General features: G+C 34.5%; 2 protein-coding genes and 2 long non-coding RNA genes across 4 annotated transcripts; 2 read left to right on the forward strand and 2 right to left on the reverse strand.

Moving 5' to 3' along the window:
* Positions 1–3540: 3540 nt before the first annotated feature.
* On the reverse strand, positions 3541–3782 carry LOC123316303. The gene is made up of 2 exons (XR_006538053.1): positions 3692–3782; positions 3541–3633 (listed from the first exon to the last, which is right to left on the reverse strand). It is a non-coding gene; the product is annotated as an uncharacterized LOC123316303 (long non-coding RNA).
* A 1880-nt stretch (positions 3783–5662) lies between these two features.
* On the forward strand, positions 5663–8128 carry LOC123317738. The gene has a single exon (XM_044904348.1). It carries the CDS (start codon positions 5663–5665, stop codon positions 8126–8128), a length of 2466 nt encoding a protein of 821 aa, XP_044760283.1.
* A 5347-nt stretch (positions 8129–13475) lies between these two features.
* On the forward strand, positions 13476–14866 carry LOC123317739 (serine/threonine-protein phosphatase 6 regulatory ankyrin repeat subunit C-like). The gene is made up of 2 exons (XM_044904349.1): positions 13476–14276; positions 14858–14866. Exons 1-2 carry the CDS (start codon positions 13476–13478, stop codon positions 14864–14866), a joined length of 810 nt encoding a protein of 269 aa, XP_044760284.1.
* A 902-nt stretch (positions 14867–15768) lies between these two features.
* Positions 15769–16410, reverse strand: LOC123316302. Its single transcript, XR_006538052.1, has 2 exons — positions 16223–16410; positions 15769–16143 (listed from the first exon to the last, which is right to left on the reverse strand). It is a non-coding gene; the product is annotated as an uncharacterized LOC123316302 (long non-coding RNA).
* Between the last annotated feature and the right edge of the window lie 6215 nt (positions 16411–22625).

The following is a 22625-nucleotide window of genomic DNA, read 5'->3' on the forward strand; positions in this document are numbered from 1 at the left end:
TCGATGTTTCCAATACCTCCCACAGTTTCTTCACAGGTACTGTATCATAGGCTTTTTTTAAGTCCACAAAGGTCATATGTACATCTCTGTTAGTAGCTAGCTTCTTTTCAATAATTTGTTTTAAGCAGAATATATTGTCAGTACAAGACCGACTTGCTCTGAATCCGCTTTGTTCTTCCTCCTCCTTTGGCGCGTATTCCTCTTCGATCATATCTCGAAGGATTCTTCCGTACAGCCTGCTCATAGTACTAGTAACAGAAATCCCTCTGTAATTCTCACACTTTTTTCTGTCTCCTTTCTTATAGATAGAATGAATGTGTGCCACCTTCCATTCCTCAGGTATTGGACTACCGTTCAGATAATAATTGAAGTTCTTCGTAATCATCCTATAAAGTTTTGGAGTACCATTCTTCACTAATTCTGCAGCTATTCCCTCCGGCCCACTTGCTTTACCGTTTTATAAGGACCTTATTGCCTTTTCCAGCCTTTCCTGTGTGAGATTTATCTGTTCTCCCTCTATTTCTATGTTGGATCTTTCGTTGTCCATTGTAAACTCATGCCTATCCTCAGTCAACAATCTCTTATAGTAGTTTATCCATTCCTTTGATTTTATTGGATCCAACTTCACCTCACTTTTGACCGTTTGACGGGTCTTCTTATGGCATTTATGAACTTCCAGGCTTCCGTACACTGTCGTCCTCCAATATATGTATCTATCTCTTTGCATTTTTTATCCCATGTTTTATTTTTCGCAGCGTTGACTTTGTTTCGGCATACTCTTTGTAAATGACTAGTTAATTTATGGTCGAAAAACAGTGGATCTTTTAAATATATTTTTTTGAGCAGCCCCCTGAAGATGGCATGTGAAAATAAATGTTTAATTATCTCCTTATTGATAGGGATTACTTATATGCATAAGTAAAAAACTTTTCGCGAAACGATTTTAGAGGTGTTTTTTTCTACCCTTTGCAATTATATGAAAACATCGCAGAATTTTTTGATCGCCTTCTCGCTTCCCCAAAATGTCTGCTCAATTTTTTGACATTTTTCTGAATTGTAAGAAAAAAAATCGCGTTTCAGTTGCCATCCTTTGGGGATGTTCATATTAAAACGTCTTTTTCATAGCACTTCATGCTAGCTACTCCACTGAACCCTCACCAAAACTACTTTTTTCGTTCTAAGTGTGCCGGTCTGGAAGAAAATTCCCGGCCGGTTCGATGTAGCCCATATCTGCTTCTGTTCAATATCCAAGGTTGGGGAGTTATGCCCATTTTAATGACGTAAGGTCGAAAAAAAAACGGAAAAATTATGGATTGCATAAAAACCGGATTTCTTGGTGAAAAGCAAAAATATATTCTTTCGAATGCGCGCCCATATCAAAATTCAATTCATATTCAAAAAGTGATGTAAATCTCTTCTTCGAGAAGTTGATAATCCTCCTACAATTGTTATCTGATATGAACGTGGACTACCTGATAGCAGGCGATTTTAATATTCACACTGAACCATCACCTAAAGATTTCAACAAATATTAATTCTCACATATCATTGAATCATTCAATGCTAAATTGCTTATCAGCACTCCTACACGAAAAACATCATGTATCGACAATATAATTACAAATCTCGACAATGTACAATCAGCCTATATAGAACAACCACACCTTTCAGATCATTTGGCACAAATTGTATCCTTCGAGCTTGTTAGTTCGCAGAAGTCATACAAATCAACAACTGTACGTACAATAAATGAGGTAGGCCTTACAATGTTCAATGAATATTTGTCAGAACTTAACTGGGAGTTTGTATATAGTATACCTCCAGAAGATGTAAATTCTCAATGATACCAATTCATAGCTTCATATAAAGATATGTTTCAGATTTATTTTCCAACAAAAGTGATCAAATTAACACCTGAAAATAAATTCGCACCATTGAATAATCCAGAAATCAAAAGGCTTAAAAGTATATTAGATATTTTTTATGTAATTTCAAGCAATAATACGGAACTGGAACCAGCTTATAAGAAACTTAAGTTAACATATGATGCGACAATCAAAAAAGCGAAACAGGATTTTTACTTTGAAAAATTCAACAACTCGGCAAATAAAAATAAAACAATTTGGTCACTCATCAATAACAAAACTGGTAGAAACACTAGCATAAATCAACTTGATAAGCTAGGTCCTCCCCAAGAAGTTGTAAACAATTTCAGTGATGTGTTTCGAGGTCCTGAATAACATTCTCACTTGCATTCTCCATCACATGTTAATTTTGTGAAGCGCGTGGAAAATTCATTCTACATGTTCGACGTAACTGAATCTGAAATTCATCAAGTTGTAAAAATACTAAGCAATGAAAAAAGTACAGGCCAAGACGGAATACCAATAAATGTCATAAAAAAACAATACACAACATAGTCCAGCCTCTTGCATATATTATTAATAATAGTTTTAAATATGGAATTTTTCCTGAAAAACTCAAAACAACTGTTATAAAACCAACTTTCAAAAAGAATGATCCTACTGATCTACGAAATTATAGACCAATTAGTTTACTTGACAGTTTCTCGAAAATATTTGAAAAAGTTCTATACAATAGACTATATAGTTTCTTCAGGAAGTTTGGTGTGTTCAATAGTCAGCAACACGGTTCCATTCCCGGTAAAAGCACTGAAACGGCCATTTACAAACTCATTGAGACATTGACTGAGGGTTTGGAGGGAGACGATATATTGTTGGGGTATTTCATTGACTTCTCCAAGGCTTTTGACTCGGTTATTCATGAGGTACCCATAACGAAGCTCGAAATATATGGCAGTAGAGATAGACAGCTGGATTTAATTAAAAGTTATTTGCGAGGACGCTTTCAATATGTTGAGTTGAACGTAAATGGAATGGACTATAGATCCACCATAACGGAAATAATAAGAGGTGTGATTCAGGGCAGCATTCTGGGTCCATTATTTTACCTTATTTATGTGAATGATATGCCAGAAGTAATTCCTCGATTGTATGATTTCTTCTTTAATTACGCGGATGACACCAATATCATACTTCGCCAGAAAATTCTGGCGGCCCTACAGGAACTTCTAAATGCCACATCCGAGTTGGTCCTTTTTTCTCACAAACTAAGAAAATCCGAAAACTTATCGATTACTCTCAATGGTAAGCCAGTTGAGCTGAAAGATCATACCAAATTCCTTGGTGTAACCATCGACAAACACCTTGAGTGGGCCGACCACATTCGTGAACTGAACAAGGTAGTATACACACTGCGTGTACTGCGCACCGAGTTTACTGTCGAATTTTTTATGGCAGTATATTTTTCCAACTCCCAGTCCCTTTTAAGTTATGGCGTGATGTTCTGGGGAAATAGCCCACACGCTTTATCTATATTCAGAATACAGAAATTCGCCATTAGAAGTATATTCAAGATGAAGTATAGGGAGACCTGTAGAGGTGCATTAAAAAAAAAACAATATACTTACTAATAATAAAGAATGATCACGCCTAAACAGGTAGGCAATGAATAAAAATAATCTTATTGTAGGTTTCGGATATAGGCAAAGAAGTTAATATAAAAACGATTTATTTCGCTACAGTTTCGGATCTTATTTGATCCTTCTTCAGGCTGCAATAAAATTCTTATGTAAGGAAAACAGATTTTATAAAATACAGAGGCGACTCACCGAGACAAACCAAACGAACCTTTACTTGTATCAATCATGAAACTAGAAATCCACCGACATTGCGAACTCATAAAGGAAGTCAAAAAACACATAAAATTTTAAAAAAAAACCGAAAATGAAATCTGTCAACACATAGAAAACATGTATCGAATCTCAGAGAAAACATGAAACAATATTCCATCAAACAGTTAAAAATAAATGAACTAACAAATAAATTAAATCAACCAATATAAACATACGATGTACATATAAGTAAAATATTTGAAAATGTCGAAGAGATAAAAATATAATAAATTAAAGACAAACATCAATACCATGCATCAAAAGGAGTTAGAATAATCCTAACAAATGGTAGACAAGAAATCTGCTTTACATGAACGAAAAATAAGAACTACCAAAAACAAAAACAACAACATAACCTAAATGAAACACAGGTCAACTATTGCATCTATTAATTATTACATTGTATATTGAACTCAAATTGTCCAGGTCCGATCTGAAATTCACACAACTGTTGGATCTCTTAATATAAAACATCTCAGCGAACAGTCTTTTTCTATAATTGTCCTCTCTGTGGAGAACCTCTACATTATCTATATTAAAATCGAATGAATGTCCAGTTGCGAGGTGGTGTTCAACCAGAGCTGTTCTCTGATTCGAAATTGTCGTACACGATGACCTGTGGTTCGAGATTCTACTGGTGAGGTGCTGCTTGGTTGTGCCAATATAGCATTTCTCACAGTGACAACACTTAATCTTATAAATGACATTGGACAAGAATTTTTTTGGAGTCTTGTCTTTGAGACAACTGAACACCAAGTTGTTCAAAGTGATCTTAGAATAACTAATTATTTTAAAGTTCTCCTTGTTGAGGACAGATTTAAGTTGACTAGACAAACCAGGAACGGACAACAGTTTGAAGTGTTTCACGTTTGTTTGTTCAGAGGGTGCGTTTTCTCTCCGAGGGTTAGGAGTGTGAGAGTTCAATACACTATTAATGAGTCGGGCAGGATAGCCATTTTTATGTAAGTCTTCTCTCAAATGTGTGAAGTTCTTTTCTCTGAACTCAACACTGCAAAGGTTAGTAATCCTTAATTTAGACTGTGTGATGATATTTATTTTTTGATGTAAGGGGTGTAACGAGTTGAAGTTTATGGTCCTACTAGTGCTCGTTGGTTTTGGACAATTATAGAAAAAGACTGTTCGCTGAGATGTTTTATATTAAGAGATCCAACAGTTGTGTGAATTTCAGATCGGACCTGGACAATTTGAGTTCAATATACAATGTAATAATTAATAGATGCAATAGTTGACCTGTGTTTCATTTAGGTTATGTTGTTGTTTTTGTTTTTGGTAGTTCTTATTTTTCGTTCATGTAAAGCAGATTTCTTGTCTACCATTTGTTAGGATTATTCTAACTCTTTTTGATGCATGGTCTTGATGTTTGTCTTTAATTTATTATATTTTTATCTCTTCGACATTTTCAAATATTTTACTTATATGTACATCGTATGTTTATATTGGTTGATTTAATTTATTTGTTAGTTCATTTATTTTTAACTGTTTGATGGAATATTGTTTCATGTTTTCTCTGAGATTCGATACATGTTTTCTATGTGTTGACAGATTTCATTTTCGGTTTTTTTAAAAATTTTATGTGTTTTTTGACTTCCTTTATGAGTTCGCAATGTCGGTGGATTTTTAGTTTCATGATTGATACAAGTAAAGGTTCGTTTGGTTTGTCTCGGTGAGTCGCCTCTGTATTTTATAAAATCTGTTTTCCTTACATAAGAATTTTATTGCAGCCTGAAGAAGGATCAAATAAGATCCGAAACTGTAGCGAAATAAATCGTTTTTAAATTAACTTCTTTGCCTATATCCGAAACCTACAATAAGTTTATCCATCAAAGGCAATCTCCCAGTGGTATTATATATATTTTTCGGTGAAATCTCTAGCAACGTCCATCTGTCATGGCATTCTTTGAGGATATTGCAGATTTATATGAGGAAACAGCTAGAACCCTTTTAAAAGACTGGTCATCTCTTCGGAAGAAGTTGGTGACATTGGAGAGTAGGAAGATGTTTTTAACAGCGTGTAGAAGGCGTAAGCTCATTCCTAGACATATCAAGCAGAATTTTGGATCTATTTATGGTATGTTGATATTCGATCATCCCTATAAGAGATGTGTTGATAGAGTGATCGCAGCATTCAAGAATAAATGTCTGAATTTGGAAATTTGGATCACATTTTGGAAAATCAGTCAGATTCAGAGTAGTATCAGAATCATAATTGAGAAAGTCTCTTCAATACTACCACATGTAGTCATTCAGAACTTCATTTTCATGCAGGATAGGTCTTTTGGACGACTCAATCATAGATTGTGTGCTTCTCTCAATAAGAAATTGGATGATCTTGATGAGAATCGTGGTGTGCTCAGGTTGGAGGAGAATTCGGATTGGTTATTTAATTGCACGGCGGTGACTCTGCCTTTCAATGTCTGTTCTCTGTTAGCATTGGGACCTAAATTCATAGCCCCACAAAAAGCAAAGAATATCTCTTTCTTGGAAATTTTGAAGGACGTGGAGAATATAGTCCAGGAGGAAGCTTCATCAGAAATAAGAGACGAAAAGCGGGCTTTATGCTCGAACATTATAACCAACTTCATGAGTAGAACTTGGATTGATAGATCTTTAAGACCAATTGACCATCACCTAATCGATTTGGTCAAAGAAACCAAAGTTTTCCTGAGAAGTCATCCAGAAATAATTATATCCAAGGCAGACAAGGGAAATCGAACCGTTGTGTTATATAAGTCTGAATATGAGGGAAAAATGGTAACCATCGTCGAAGATGAAAACACATATATGCTTCTAATTAGGGATCCTACCATCTCCCTCCAGAAAGAAGCCAACAAAATTATTTCATCATTATTTAGGAAGAATTACATCTCAAAGGATCAGAAAGATTCTTTATCGAAATACAACTGCGTTCCTCCAAAACTTTATGGACTATGCAAGATACACAAGCAGGGTTTTCCTCTACGCCCAATAGTTTCTTTTGTTGGATCACCTGGCTATAATATTTCTAAGTTTGTTTCTAACATCCTAAGTAACCTTAACCCGATGTTTACTTACAGTATTAAAAACTCAACAGAATTGTTGGATCGCATTGGGAACATCGTCGTCCCCGATGACCATGTGTTAATTTCTTTCGATGCTGAAAGCCTCTACACAAATGTCAAGAAGGAGCTTGTTTTGGAGCTTATTCGAAAATATTGGCATCTCCTGGAGGACTCAACTAGCCTGGATCTCGGAATTGTGGTGGAACTGGTGGAATTCTGTTTCAGGTGTAGTTATGTCAGCTTTATGGATTGTTTTTACAGACAAATTTCAGGTTGCCCTATGGGAGCTCCCTGTTCATCTCTATTTGCAATACTCGTCATGCATTTCATTTTATCAGAGGTTCAGAGAAGATTGGACTCCATATTTCTAATTTTACTAGTTTACGTAGATGATATCTTCGCTATTATCTCAAAAGATTCTGTTCAACGCGTCCTATCGATTTTTAATTCTATAGTTCCTGAGATAAATTTCACCTATGAGTTGGAGGACTTGAATCATTCCCTTCCATTTTTAGATGTCCGAATTTTCAGAGATCTAGTGGGTGGAAGGCTATCAACTGATCTCTACAGAAAACCAACGAGCACTAGTAGGACCATAAACTTCAACTCGTTACACCCCTTACATCAAAAAATAAATATCATCACACAGTCTAAATTAAGGATTACTAACCTTTGCAGTGTTGAGTTCAGAGAAAAGAACTTCACACATTTGAGAGAAGACTTACATAAAAATGGCTATCCTGCCCGACTCATTAATAGTGTATTGAACTCTCACACTCCTAACCCTCGGAGAGAAAACGCACCCTCTGAACAAACAAACGTGAAACACTTCAAACTGTTGTCCGTTCCTGGTTTGTCTAGTCAACTTAAATCTGTCCTCAACAAGGAGAACTTTAAAATAATTAGTTATTCTAAGAACACTTTGAACAACTTGGTGTTCAGTTGTCTCAAAGACAAGACTCCAAAAAAATTCTTGTCCAATGTCATTTATAAGATTAAGTGTTGTCACTGTGAGAAATGCTATATTGGCACAACCAAGCAGCACCTCACCAGTAGAATCTCGAACCACAGGTCATCGTGTACGACAATTTCGAATCAGAGAACAGCTCTGGTTGAACACCACCTCGCAACTGGACATTCATTCGATTTTAATATAGATAATGTAGAGGTTCTCCACAGAGAGGACAATTATAGAAAAAGACTGTTCGCTGAGATGTTTTATATTAAGAGATCCAACAGTTGTGTGAATTTCAGATCGGACCTGGACAATTTGAGTTCAATATACAATGTAATAATTAATAGATGCAATAGTTGACCTGTGTTTCATTTAGGTTATGTTGTTGTTTTTGTTTTTGGTAGTTCTTATTTTTCGTTCATGTAAAGCAGATTTCTTGTCTACCATTTGTTAGGATTATTCTAACTCCTTTTGATGCATGGTATTGATGTTTGTCTTTAATTTATTATATTTTTATCTCTTCGACATTTTCAAATATTTTACTTATATGTACATCGTATGTTTATATTGGTTGATTTAATTTATTTGTTAGTTCATTTATTTTTAACTGTTTGATGGAATATTGTTTCATGTTTTCTCTGAGATTCGATACATGTTTTCTATGTGTTGACAGATTTCATTTTCGGTTTTTTTTAAAAATTTTATGTGTTTTTTGACTTCCTTTATGAGTTCGCAATGTCGGTGGATTTCTAGTTTCATGATTGATACAAGTAAAGGTTCGTTTGGTTTGTCTCGGTGAGTCGCCTCTGTATTTTATAAAATCTGTTTTCCTTACATAAGAATTTTATTGCAGCCTGAAGAAGGATCAAATAAGATCCGAAACTGTAGCGAAATAAATCGTTTTTATATTAACTTCTTTGCCTATATCCGAAACCTACAATAAGTTTATCCATCAAAGGCAATCTCCTAGTGGTATAATAAAAATAATGAGGATAAATTCAGATGCATACCACCCGACGATATGAATATCGACAAGTGTTACGATCTGAATTGAGCTAGCCAATTTGTCATCGTCAAGGCCCCCAAATGGAGTACGCTCCACCGAAGAAAAGCAGATGCTGACCATGGTTTCGGCCTCATTTGGCCTCAGCAGAGCAACATAGCATTTTTATTCATTGCCTCCCTGTTTAGGCGTGATCATTCTTTATTATTGTACCGCCGGCATCGTACCCTGCCACGAACCGAGCGCGTCTCAGACTTCTCATCATACGTCCGACGTTCGCAAAAGCGAGCCGGCGTGCTGAATTAGGGAAAATATGGGAAATATGCTATTAGGCTTGTTCGTAGAGTGGTTCACAACGGTTGTGAACTGTACAGAGCAAGCGCAATTCCATTTTAGGGTAGCGAAAATCCATTTGCGCTTGCTCTGCACAGTTCACAACCGTTGTGAACCACTCTACGAACAAACCTATCGTCTTCGTATTGGTTTCTATCTGGGGGGGATTGAATCGGATACCGTTTCATGTTGGATGGCGCTGTGGGTAAATAATACCCACGAGAACATGACAACATTGAATAAAGTTCCATCAATTCCAAACGTTCTCCACCGTGGAAAAATGCTATGTTGCTCTGATGAGGCCAAATGAGGCCGAAACCATGGTCAGCATCTGCTTTTCTTCGGTGGAGCGTACTCCATTTGGGGGCCTTGACGATGACAAATTGGCTAGCTCAATTCAGATCGTAACACTTGTCGATATTCATATCGTCGGGTGGTATGCATCTGAATTTATCCTCATTATTAATATACTTACTTTACCTGCCCTTTATATATTTAAATGCCTACAATTTGTGTATAAACAGCCTCAATACTTCACAAAGTTCGAAAAGACCCGTTCATATAACACAAGGAACGACTACTTCATTTATCCTCAGCATAACCTCTCTTCCACCGAAAAATCTTGTACTTATATGTGTATCAAACTGTACAACGCACTGCCAAGACGCATAAGGGAGATTGATAAATTCAAAAAAATTCGCAGAGAGATTCATGAACTCTTAATACAGCAGGAACCCTACACCATACTTGATTTTTTGTCAGGAATGAGTCAAACTTAAGCATAATCACTTTTGTGTATTTTCTGTTTTTGACATTTCCCATTTTCATTGTGAATGATGTAACGATGATTTTTTGTGAATAAAGTTTATTATTATTATTATTATATGATAAATAAGAAATATGGAAATTTAGTTGTAGAATCACCTCATGGAGACGGCTAAACATAACTACCCCCACACTCATAAAATTATGAGTTGGGGCATCAATATGTGCCTACCAGATCTAGGTGTTTTTAATATTATTGTATTTTCGAAAAAAAAACTACAATTAAATCCAAATGAACAAATTTCGTATGAAGTATAAGTATCTGCTGCTGTTTGAGATCGTTTTTTACTTTCTAAAAAACCAATATTTTTGAGAATATTCCAGATGAATTAACTGTGAAATTATGAATGTCTGAAATAACCTGGTATTCTCTCACTTCACCGTTAAATTATACCGTACTTAACCTTTCAGAAATCAATTTGCACAGCAACACTTTGTAAAGTGAGAGCGTACCCCAAAATCCCATTATACCTATCAAATTATTCCTGGAATGGACTAACATTTCCTAGAATCATGAAGGAATATTTTTCCCAAAATTTTATGATGTTGATCCCAATAACACAAGGTATTCGATAAGAAAATACTTAACGATAAAGTTCACGAATAGACATGCTCCTTTCTTCAAAAGAATCTACAATTTTTATGTGCCCCATACAAACTGCATACTCTCCTAGAAGAACTATGTCAAGAATTTTTTCCTTATTGTCACATATTGGCAATGTAATGACGTATTCACGACCAGCTAAAGCGATATAAATATTACAGAATCAAAAAGTCAAAAACAAAAATTGTATTTCGACACTTTTATTTTCCATATTTTTCATTTTTGTATGATCTATATTTAATCATATATGTCTTTTTATTTTCTGATGGAAAAGTTTCTACTTCGGCGGAATTCCCAAATATGTGCGATCTTCAAAGTAGCGAGAGGAGAAAAACCTAATATACACTGTGTATCAGAGTAGGTATAACAAACGGTAGATGTTACAAATGGATTTTATAAATTTTTTTTGCTCGGTTTATTTCTGAGATATGGGATGTCATAATTACGAAAAATTATCAGATTTCGGCAGAATTTGAAGAGTGTGTCTGCTTTCAGAGAAAACAATGTTTGTCAGATTGAATATTTGCTTCAATTTGCCTCTTGTTATACCTAACTTCCATAATTTGTCTAGAAACATTTTCTTAATTCCCTAACTATATTACATTCTTCTGATTTCTGATTTTCTCAGAAACGGTCAGGATTAGACTCAATTTATTTTCCCTTTCGCAAGAGAAGCGAAAGAGAAGTCAAATAGGTTCCATGTCCACATCTTGTTCTTATTCTTTTAAAAACCATTCACCCTCCTTTACTACATTTATGTCTATACTAATGAATAATATTGAAGTATCTCACTGTAATTTTCGAATTCTATCTATCCGTTGAATGATTCTTTTAAATTGTGCCGCAAAAAAGTTATGAGAAAGAATAATACAATTCATCTCCGTTCATTTAAATTTGCCGGTGTGTGTAGTAATAAAATTAAAAATCTTCATTATCTACTCGAATCTAACGAATTATTGGGACAAGTTCATCTATCCAATATTCGGAAATAAATAGGCGTTCCAGGATTCATGATTCGCAGCTTCAAAAAGTTCAGAGATATGATTTTTCTCTCAATTTTTTCCCTATCAAATTTGAATAAAAAGGGGCTGTAGATTAGCCTGAAGGATATGCCTATAAAACTGAATATCACCAACCGAATGACTTCATCTTATGAGGGTACGCTTGCTCAGGTATAATTTGAAATTTCGAAGCCCAGTCTATAATGAGTCATAGTTGACAATTTCCATGAAACGAACCGAAGTTTATTATTATTGTTCGGAAGAAAAAGATGCAGAAAAGAAGAAGAACATCTAGAATTCTCACCACTAAACCGGGTTGATGAATAGTTGAGTATTCTGCGATTTGAGTTTCATTAGTGCGAAAGACACTCTGCTTAGTACAAGTCTAAAGTTATTGGTGCTTTCAAAATGTTGTTCCTAAGTGTCGAACTCTTCTTTATTCTGTTTTTGATAGTTATACTATGTGTCAATAAGGTAAGTCCGAATAATTTTGACTCAACGCTAATATTAAGCTACAAAATATGCTAACCGGCATATTTTTATGGAATCTAATAATAGTTTTCTTCAGGTACTTTTTTTCGATCTCTGAAATTCCGTTTGTATACATATTCAGTATGTGTAGTACCTTTGTGTGACATAATTAATACCTCGATTCATTTCCCTTGAGTAACGGGTAATATTGGCTTAGAATAGAAAAAATTGACGTTGAAAGAGATACTCATATGCGAGAAATATTGAAATCAATTTTCTATAGAACGAATAAATACTTGAATGCTAAATTCATCGAGGAAATATCAAAGGCTTAACGATACAGTAACATTGGATTGAATATAAGAAATAAATAACTGAACTCAATATTTGGAAGAATAGTTAACTAATGGAAATATGTCCAAGAAATTTATTTTTATTAAAATTATACCAGAACTTTCGTCCTCCATAATTAATTCAACGGGTCTATTCTTTCAGGAAATAGGACTAAATAAAAAATATTAATGGTTATACAACTGCCGTGGCGACATTTCGCAGAAGTTGCCTTTTGCATCTTCAGGTCTACAATTTATTCAAAAACATATAATACAAAGTCGCATATAATGTCAACAAATCTTATTTACCAAAAAAATTTTTACAGTTTAGCCCCAATTCCAATGCTCCTTTCAAAGCCAGTAAGGTCCGAATTCCAAGAATTCCCATAAATATTTGCTCGTGATCTGACAAGGGCGGGTCTACGGTTATAATTCGCGACCAATTGTTAATGGAATTGATTCCCTCATTTTCTACCATGATCTGCAATTCTACTTTTCACAAATCGAAGCAAATTCCTAAATTTATCAAATTCTACAGGAATATAAAAATTACATTCTTTCAATCATTTATTTTTTCCAAACTTCAATCAGAATCTGACATCCAATTTAATTTGTCATAGGTATATCATTTATTTTACGAAGAAATTTTTCAATTTTTGAATTCTAAGGAAACTTACATCAATGTTTTACAAAATTCTGTCTCTTTAAAATTGAAAAAATGTTGAACTTGTAATATTCGCACCTCTTGAGTAACAACCATCCTTGGTATTCTAACTGAAAACTTGAACGGTGTACTAATATTGTTACAAAGTATATAATTTGAAATTTTATTAATTCGGAAGAAACTAGAACCGCAACGGTATTCGCTCATCTAAAATACTAGAGCAATCAAAATTCTTCACCTGCTTCATGAATTGTTTGCATCAATATTTCATTTCGAATTGACATTGGCCCTGAAAAAATTGGCTTATGAAAGCGATAAAAAATTCTGGAACTTCAACTGCATCAATTAATTAATTCCTAATTTTTTTTCTCACAGAAGGTGTTACTCTTATATGCGAGGAAGAAACTGAAGCAGAACCAGGATAGGATTAACTCCGCTTTTAGAGCTTCAATTTTTGCTGGAGAAGAACATACAATGTTGAAGTTATTGGAAGAGGGGGCGGATGTGAAATGCACCGATGTTATTGGCTATGCTTGTCTTCACCACGCAGTGCTATGCGGACATTACAAATTAATTAAACACCTAGTAATGTATGGCGCTGATATAGAGCAAGAAGGCAATTTTTGCGGTTACAAACCAATTCATTTGTGTGTTTATCCGGCCAACAAAGACAAATGCTTGGAAGAGTTACTGAAATATGGTGCTCAACTAGATGCCGTTGACTGTTTGCAAAATACCTTACTACATTTAGTGGTGAAGTTTAGACCCCAAGATATGAATTTTATCGAAAAACTGCTCGATTACGGTTTAGGTCCAAATGCCACAAATATAATAGGAAACAACTGCCTCCACATCATTGCTGCATCTCGCACATGCTCTATCGAAAAGGTCCTGTTTCTGGCGAGGAAATTCATACACAGAGGTGTTGATATCGACCGTAAGAATACATCAATTGGTGAGACACCCTTACAAATAGCATCCCGTACAGGAAAGACGGTTTTGGTCGATCTTCTTCTTCGTGAGGGGGCGGCAATAGACGTGAGGAGCAACATTGGATTGACTGCTTTCGAGCAATTGTTCGTGGAAAATCATCCAATGACGGCCATCATCACCACCTTCATTAAACACATCGCTCTGAGAAAACACCGTGGGGAAAATGTTGTAGACAGTATTTTTAGGAAAATTGCCTCCGATGTGAAACTACAAATCATATATCGCTATTACGACGAAGATTTGGAGTATCTGAAATCCATAAATATAGTTGAAACACACTGGGTAACACTGCATCATATATTATGCTGCGAGAAGAGTGAGGTTATCAATTACTTGAGAAACGCTAGTGTCATGAATAACATTTTTTCACAAGAGGTTTCCACTTTTTATTGGAATGAAATTCGACAAAAATTTTCGAAAACCATTAAAATCGCCAAATTTCAAGAGGAGGCCTGTAGAGTTCTGAACATAGTGTTCGATAGTAGAATTCCTTATTTATGTTTAAAGCAAATATGCAAATATTTGTCTGAAGAGGATGTGAAAAAATTGTCCACATTATTGTTGAGAGAAAATACAGTTGATTGAAATTATCAGTTTTTGATATTAATTTAACCCAAATCACCTTTTTATTCACCAGAAATTGTCCCTATGAAACGGATTCATCGAAAAAAAATTCACATTTTGCACTTTTCATTCCTCATGTGAAGGGCTAAAATCGCTACTTGACTTGAATCCAAAGGAGATCAAAGTAAGAGGGGAACATATTATTTCTTCAGATCGCAGTTTGCTTTTATCTTATTCTATAGCTTTTGCAATGTCCATCTTCAAATTAAATTTTATTTTTTCATTATGCCACATTTCAGTTTGAATGATAATACTCAATGTTCTTATTTATACAAATGAAGAATTTTTACTGTTCGACATAAATGGACAGAAAACAATATTAAAGTCAGTTGTGGATTATTCGTTTGTCACAACACCGTTGCCACAACTAATATCAATTTTTATTATAATACGAAAATGCCGAGAGTGATTGAAAAAAGAGACAGGGTTTCGGAAAATACTATTTAGAATTCAGGTCCGCTCATTTAATATTCTAAAATCCACAATACGTCAGACAGAAGCGAAAATATCAATTGTGAGAAAATTTATATAATGTTTCATCTGAATCCAAACGACTTATATTTCAGCTGAATATTTCCACAATCAGAAAGATTGTGAATGAAGAGGATAAAGAAGTATGATTATTATGCTGAACTTGCCTTATACGAATATTTTAAGTTGCCAGTTGTGGCGTCACTCTTGCTCAAAAAAATTAATAAAGAAAACCAATACACAGAAGAGTTTCACTTGGGTTTTTCCTCGGTCAGCTGTCAGTGTAGACGGCGTGGGTTCACAATGATTTTATAAAGGGCGCCAACGTATTTTGAATAAAGTGACTCTTCAAAAATGAAAAACTATATCACATCGGCTAAATACGTAAATACCGACCAGAATATTTCAAATGAGGAAAAGTATATTGTGACAAATAATAAAAAAAAAATTAAAAGGAATTGAGAAGAACCTGGAGAATATGAAAAGAATTTAATATGTAACGTCGAATTCGAGCACAATTCTAACGAAATTTCCAACAAAATCTTGAGCCTAACATTAAGTAGTAACGTAATAATATTAAAGCTTTCACAAAAAATTATTGAAGGTGCACCTCACTTGATCAAGATCAGTTGACAAATTTTGTATTTAAACAATAATGATCATTTATATGTGTATTTACTCTATAGGTTCAGATATTCAGATATTCACTTATTAATGTCAAAACTCCAAAATCAACTTCACTAGAAAAGTTCCTATGTCACAAGGTATTCTTGATTGGTACCAGCAATCGAAAGCGAAATTATCTGTACATACCAGTTTGATGAACAGCAGGATTGAAACTATTATTAAAACTACGTCACCAATTCTCAATCCTGTGAGTCCAAACTCGTGAAGACAAAAATTGAACATAAACCAAAAATCTGCAGCGCTCGTTCAGTATCCTTGATGTTCTTGGATCTTAGGTAAATTGAATTCTCTGTCGACAGCACTCTTATATTTTACGTTATATTCCAAACGTAAACTCAAGAAGAAAAAGTCGGGAAAAAAAAAGGCCCTAGAACAATGGGATGTACGATATTAATCGTTCTAGATGAAGATATAAACTATTAACGAATGTATGAAAAAAAACTCACTTTGATGTTGTGTGGCCTAATGGAGAAAGATACTCTTTCAATACACTCCAATGATCCCCAAATTTGGGTATTATATTGCTTCATCAAATAACCAACTCGCAATACAATATTGAAAGAAATCAGGAAAATATTTTTATCCCAAAACTCTTGGATTTCCACAGAATAAATCGAAATATCTACTTTCCCAATTTCGAGTACGAAAGTGAATTCTTTTTTGAAGGAAATTACCGTATCTGGCACATATGGAAAAAAAAAACCGATTAACATTCCCCGAGATAATTTAAATTAGTCGAACTCGAAATCAGTAGGCAACCCAAATTACTATACGAAGTATTTTGTGCTGCAATGAAATTGAACGCTACACAGTCCATGGTGTGAAAGTAAAGTTTGGTATTGTGATTAAAAACAGGGAAGTGAGTGATATTATTTGACAAAAGCTTACTCGCTATAGGAAATACAAAATCTATGTCCGCCATTTGAAGATGCATAAATTGCAATTCCATTATGTGAAACGAAAATCTCCAAAAGAAGGTTTTTGAGCAAAAATACATCTTTTACCTGACAGGATAGGTCTCTTGTTTGGGATCTAGCGCCTTCTATAATCTACAGTAAAACGAATTATATAAGAATTCTTATTTTCAAGAAAAAACTCCTACAACTAAATTTTCTTGTTTCTACTGTCAAAATAACCATTATTATCAATTTTTGTGTTTTCAATATCCCGAAACCATATATTTGCCATATAATTAGTTAGCAATATCAATAGTTTCCAGATTTTATTTTAGTTTTGAATAACCCGGTATGTTCCTTCAGAATTTATGTAGGTACTGTGTATATCACGTGAGTGGATCCCTGGATTTTGTACCTAATTCGTTGAGCAAAATCTTGAAGTGAATAATCAATTTGATGATATTTTAGGGTACATATATCAAAATATGATATCGGAAAAACTATCCAACATACGCATGGGGAGGTATCATGGTAAACAACCATTTTCGTCGACTGGCTTAGAAATTAATGGTACATAGAGACTATTTCTAACCTTTTTTCAGATTCCATCAATTTCTTACAAAAAATCATTTTTAATAAATCTCTGGCTACTGGTGTCTTTCCAACCTACTGGAAATTGGGCTGCATCATTCCCATACACAAGGGTGGTGACAGGGCGTCGTTCCGAATGCTTTGTTTCTGCGTCGGGTGTGCCTCAGCGGTCTCATTTGGGTCCGTTGCTTTTTTTGGTGTTTATCAATGGAATAGGGAAATGTTTCAAGAAATGCAGATTTCTGCTATTTACGGACGATTTGAAAATTTTTATTGTGGTTCGCAGCATCCATGACTGCATTGCTATGCAGGGAGAGCTGACTGAATTCTGTGGGTACTGCAGAAATAAAGGCTTAGTTCTCAATATTTCTAAATGCTCAGTGGTCTCTTTCACTGGAAGTAATCGTCCTTTTCTTTTTGATTATTCTATCGACAATACGACTCTTTCTAGAACAGAAATAGTCAGAGACCTGGGAGTGGTTCTCGACTCCAAACTAACTTTCCGTCATCATTTCGAGTCTGTGGTCAATAACAGCAATAGGATGCTTGGCTTCATTACAAGACAATGCAGAGACTTCAAAAATATACATTCATTATTAGCTGTTTATTATGCTTTCATATTCAGTAGACTAAATTTTGCAACTTCTGTATGGAGTCCTCATTACAATGTCCATATTTCGAGGCTCGAAAATGTTCAGAAAAAATTCCTGAGATTTCTCAGTTACAAGTCCGGTCTCTTGACCCAGAGAGGTAATGCTGAAAATTATTCATTAAGGCAAAAACATTTTAATGTGGTCAGTTTAGAATATCGTAGAACTATAAATAATGTACTGATGCTCCAAAAACTTTTGAATGGCTCATTGGAGTCAGAATTCCTTCAAGACTGTATTACCTTTTATACCCCGAGTAGATCACTGAGGAAACATGACATCTTTTGCCTCCCTAGGAGAAATACTGTTTCTGCTCAAAACTCTCCTTTGTATCGTATGCAAAAGGAAACTTGCATGTTTGCTGAGATATGTGACATATTTTTCGACGGTTCGACGGCGGTCAAGCGGAAATTGTTGAGAAAATATTTCGAAGAACTTTGACTTTTCTTTATGACACCTAATATTTTGTTTTATTGGGATATCATTTCTCGGATTTTTTTTTTATTACTAGGTTAAGCCTCATATGTTTTGCTGATTTTTGATTGTACCAAATGCAATTCAATTCACAAATTGTTCACTTTTCTATAATATTTTGTGAATAACTTTTTGGGTGTGGAAATCACCTGTGTGTATTCCTGAGATAATAAATAAATAAATAAATAAATAAATAAATAAAATAACCCCGAGGAAATTTGAAATCGAAATTCGGAAACTATGCAACAATGTTGTGTATGGTTCAAAAAATACTTGATATCAGATGTGAGAAAATGGATAAAACTAATTCGACAAATTTTATTTTTTAAACCATACTTATAGACAACATGGATACATTTTTCGTTGATGCTTTTTACTCAGAGTTGTTTCATTAAACATAGCGTGCGTAGCTTGGTGGTTAGAAGCGTCGGCTCAGTATTTCGCAACCGTAAGGTACTGAGTTCGATCCTGGGCTAGAGAAGGAATTTTCTTGTCCATACGGGTACGAGCCACCATTCACTGTTGTGTTCGAATTAACAGTGCTGCGCCTAAGGTGGCGTAAGGACACAGTAAGCCAGAACAAAACTTATTCTCCGAACTCGTACAAGCTTACGGAGCTTCTGAGGCGTACTTCGGTACCTGTGGAGAATCAGGATAATATAATATATGAATATTAATGAAATATAAATATAAAACTAACATTGTATGAATATATTCATGCAATTTGTAAATGACTAGTTGATTTATGGTCGAAAAACAGTGGGTCTTTTAAATATTTTTTTTCGAGCAGCCCCCTGAAGATGGCATGTGAAAATAAATGTTTAATTATCTCCTTAGTAACCATCAATCAAATTTTGTAGTTGTTCTATAGGCAATAAAAAATTGGTGGTGTTTCTCTATAATGTCAGCATGATATACGCCAACTAGGTAAAAACTGTCACTTTGCAGGAAATGACGAGAGATCTTATTTGTTCAAAATAAATCGAGCTATCAAAAATTGATTTCTCAAGAGTATTATATGCATAAGTGAAAAAATTTTCGCGAAACGATTTTAGAGGTGTTTTTTTCTACCCCTTGCAATTATATGAAAATATCGCAGAATTTTTTGATCGCCTTCTCGCTTCCCCAAAATGTCTGCTCAATTTTTTGACATTTTTCTGAATTGTAAGAAAAAAAATCGCATTTCAGTTGCCATTCTTTGGGGATGTTCATTAAAACGTCTTTTTCATAGCACTTCATGCTAGCTACTCCACTGAACCCTCACCAAAACTACTTTTTTCGTTCTAAGTGTGCCGGTCTGGAAGAAAATTCCCGGGTCGGTTCGATGTAGCCCATATATACTTCTGTTTATGTTCAATATCCTAGGTTGGGGAGTTATGCCCATTTTAATGACGTAAGGTCGAAAAAAAACGGAAAGATTATGGATTGCATAAAAACCGGATTTCTTGGTGAAAAGCAAAAATATATTCTTTCGAATGCGCGGCCATATCAATGGAATTAGTAAACAAAAAAATTATCATTGCTTCAGTGTATAGATCCTCCAATGCTTCAAAAAGTGATGTAAATCTCTTCTTCGAGAAGTTGATAATCCTCGTACAATTGTTATCCGATATGAACGTGGACTACCTGATAGCAGGCTATTTTAATATTCACACTGAACCATCATCTAAAGATTCCAACAACTATCTGGGGGGGATTGAATCGGATACCGTTTCATGTTGGATGGCGCTGTGGGTAAATAATACCCACGAGAACATGACAACATTGAATAAAGTTCCATCAATTCCAAACGTTCTCCACCGTGGAAAAATGCTATGTTGCTCTGATGAGGCCAAACGAGGCCGAAACCATGGTCAGCATCTGCTTTTCTTCGGTGGAGCGTACTCCATTTGGGGGCCTTGACGATGACAAATTGGCTAGCTCAATTCAGATCGTAACACTTGTCGATATTCATATCGTCGGGTGGTATGCATCTGAATTTATCCTCATTATTAATATACTTACTTTACCTGCCCTTTATATATTTAAATGCCTACAATTTGTGTATAAACAGCCTCAATACTTCACAAAGTTCGAAAAGACCCGTTCATATAACACAAGGAACGACTACTTCATTTATCCTCAGCATAACCTCTCTTCCACCGAAAAATCTTGTACTTATATGTGTATAAAACTGTACAACGCACTGCCAAGACGCATAAGGGAGATTGATAAATTCAAAAAAATTCGCAGAGAGATTCATGAACTCTTAATACAGCAGGAACCCTACACCATACTTGATTTTTTGTCAGGAATGAGTCAAACTTAAGCATAATCACTTTTGTGTATTTTCTGTTTTTGACATTTCCCATTTTCATTGTGAATGATGTAACGATGGGTTTTTGTGAATAAGGTTTATTATTATTATTATTATATGATAAATAAGAAATATGGAAATTTAGTTGTAGAATCAACTCATGGAGACGGCTGTCAACCTTAAACATAACTACCCCCACACTCATAAAATTATGAGTTGGGGCATCAATATGTGCCTACCAGATCTAGGTGTTTTTAATATTATTGTATTTTCGAAAAAAAAACTACAATTAAATCCAAATAAACAAATTTCGTATGAAGTATAAGTATCTGCCGCTGTTTGAGATCGTTTTTTACTTTCTAAAAAACCAATATTTTTGAGAATATTCCAGATGAATTAACTGTGAAATTATGAATGTCTGAACTTACCTGGTATTCTCTCACTTCACCGTTAAATTATACCGTACTTAACCTTTCAGAAATCAATTTGCACAGCAACACTTTGTAAAGTGAGAGCGTACCCCAAAATCCCATTATACCTATCAAATTATTCCTGGAATGGACTAACATTTCCTAGAATCATGAAGGAATATTTTTCCCAAAATTTTATGATGTTGATCCCAATAACACAAGGTATTCGATAAGAAAATACTTAACGATAAAGTTCACGAATAGACATGCTCCTTTCTTCAAAAGAATCTACAATTTTTATGTGCCCCATACAAACTGCATACTCTCCTAGAAGAACTATGTCAAGAATTTTTTCCTTATTGTCACATATTGGCAATGTAATGACGTATTCACGACCAGCTAAAGCGATATAAATATTACAGAATCAAAAAGTCAAAAACAAAAATTGTATTTCGACACTTTTATTTTTCATATTTTTCATTTTTGTATGATCTATATTTTATCATATATGTCTTTTTATTTTCCGATGGAAAAGTTTCTACTTCGGCGGAATTCCCAAATATGTGCGATCTTCAAAGTACCGAGAGGAGAAAAACCTAATATACACGGTGTATCAGAGTAGGTATAACAAACGGTAGATGTTACAAATGGATTTTATAAATTTTTTTTGCTCGGTTTATTTCTGAGATACAGGATGTCATAATTACGAGAAATTATCAGATTTCGGCAGAATTTGAAGAGTGTGTCTGCTTTTAGAGAAAACAATGTTTGTCAGATTGAATATTTGCTTCAATTTGCCTCTTGTTATACCTAACTTCCATAATTTGTCTAGAAACATTTTCTTAATTCCCTTACTATATTATATTCTTCTGATTTCTGATTTTCTCAGAAACGGTCAGGATTAGACTCAATTTATTTTCCCTTTCGCAAGAGAAGCGAAAGAGAAATCAAATAGGTTCCATGTCCACATCTTGTTCTTATTCTTTTGAGAACCATTCACCCTCCTTTACTACATTTATGTCTATACTAATGAATAATATTGAAGTATCTCACTGTAATTTTCGAATTCTATCTATCCGTTGAATGATTCTTTTAAATTGTGCCGCAAAAAAGTTATGAGAAAAAATAATACAATTCATCTCCGTTCATTTAAATTTGCCGCTGTGTGTAGTAATAAAATTAAAAATCTTCATTATCTACTCGAATCTAACGAATTATTGGGACAAGTTCATCTATCCAATATTCGGAAATAAATAGGCGTTCCAGGATTCATGATTCGCAGCTTCAAAAAGTTCAGAGATATGATTTTTCTCTCAATTTTTTCCCTATCAAATTTGAATAAAAAGGGGCTGTAGATTAGCCTGAAGGATATGCCTATAAAACTGAATATCACCAACCGAATGACTTCATCTTATGAGGGTACGCTTGCTCAGGTATAATTTGAAATTTCGAAGCCCAGTCTATAATGAGTCATAGTTGACAATTTCCATGAAACGAACCGAAGTTAATTATTATTGTTCGGAAGAAAAAGA

This window comes from Coccinella septempunctata, chromosome 7 (genome assembly GCF_907165205.1).
Source record: "Coccinella septempunctata chromosome 7, icCocSept1.1, whole genome shotgun sequence".
NCBI classification, from domain to species: domain Eukaryota; kingdom Metazoa; phylum Arthropoda; class Insecta; order Coleoptera; family Coccinellidae; genus Coccinella; species Coccinella septempunctata.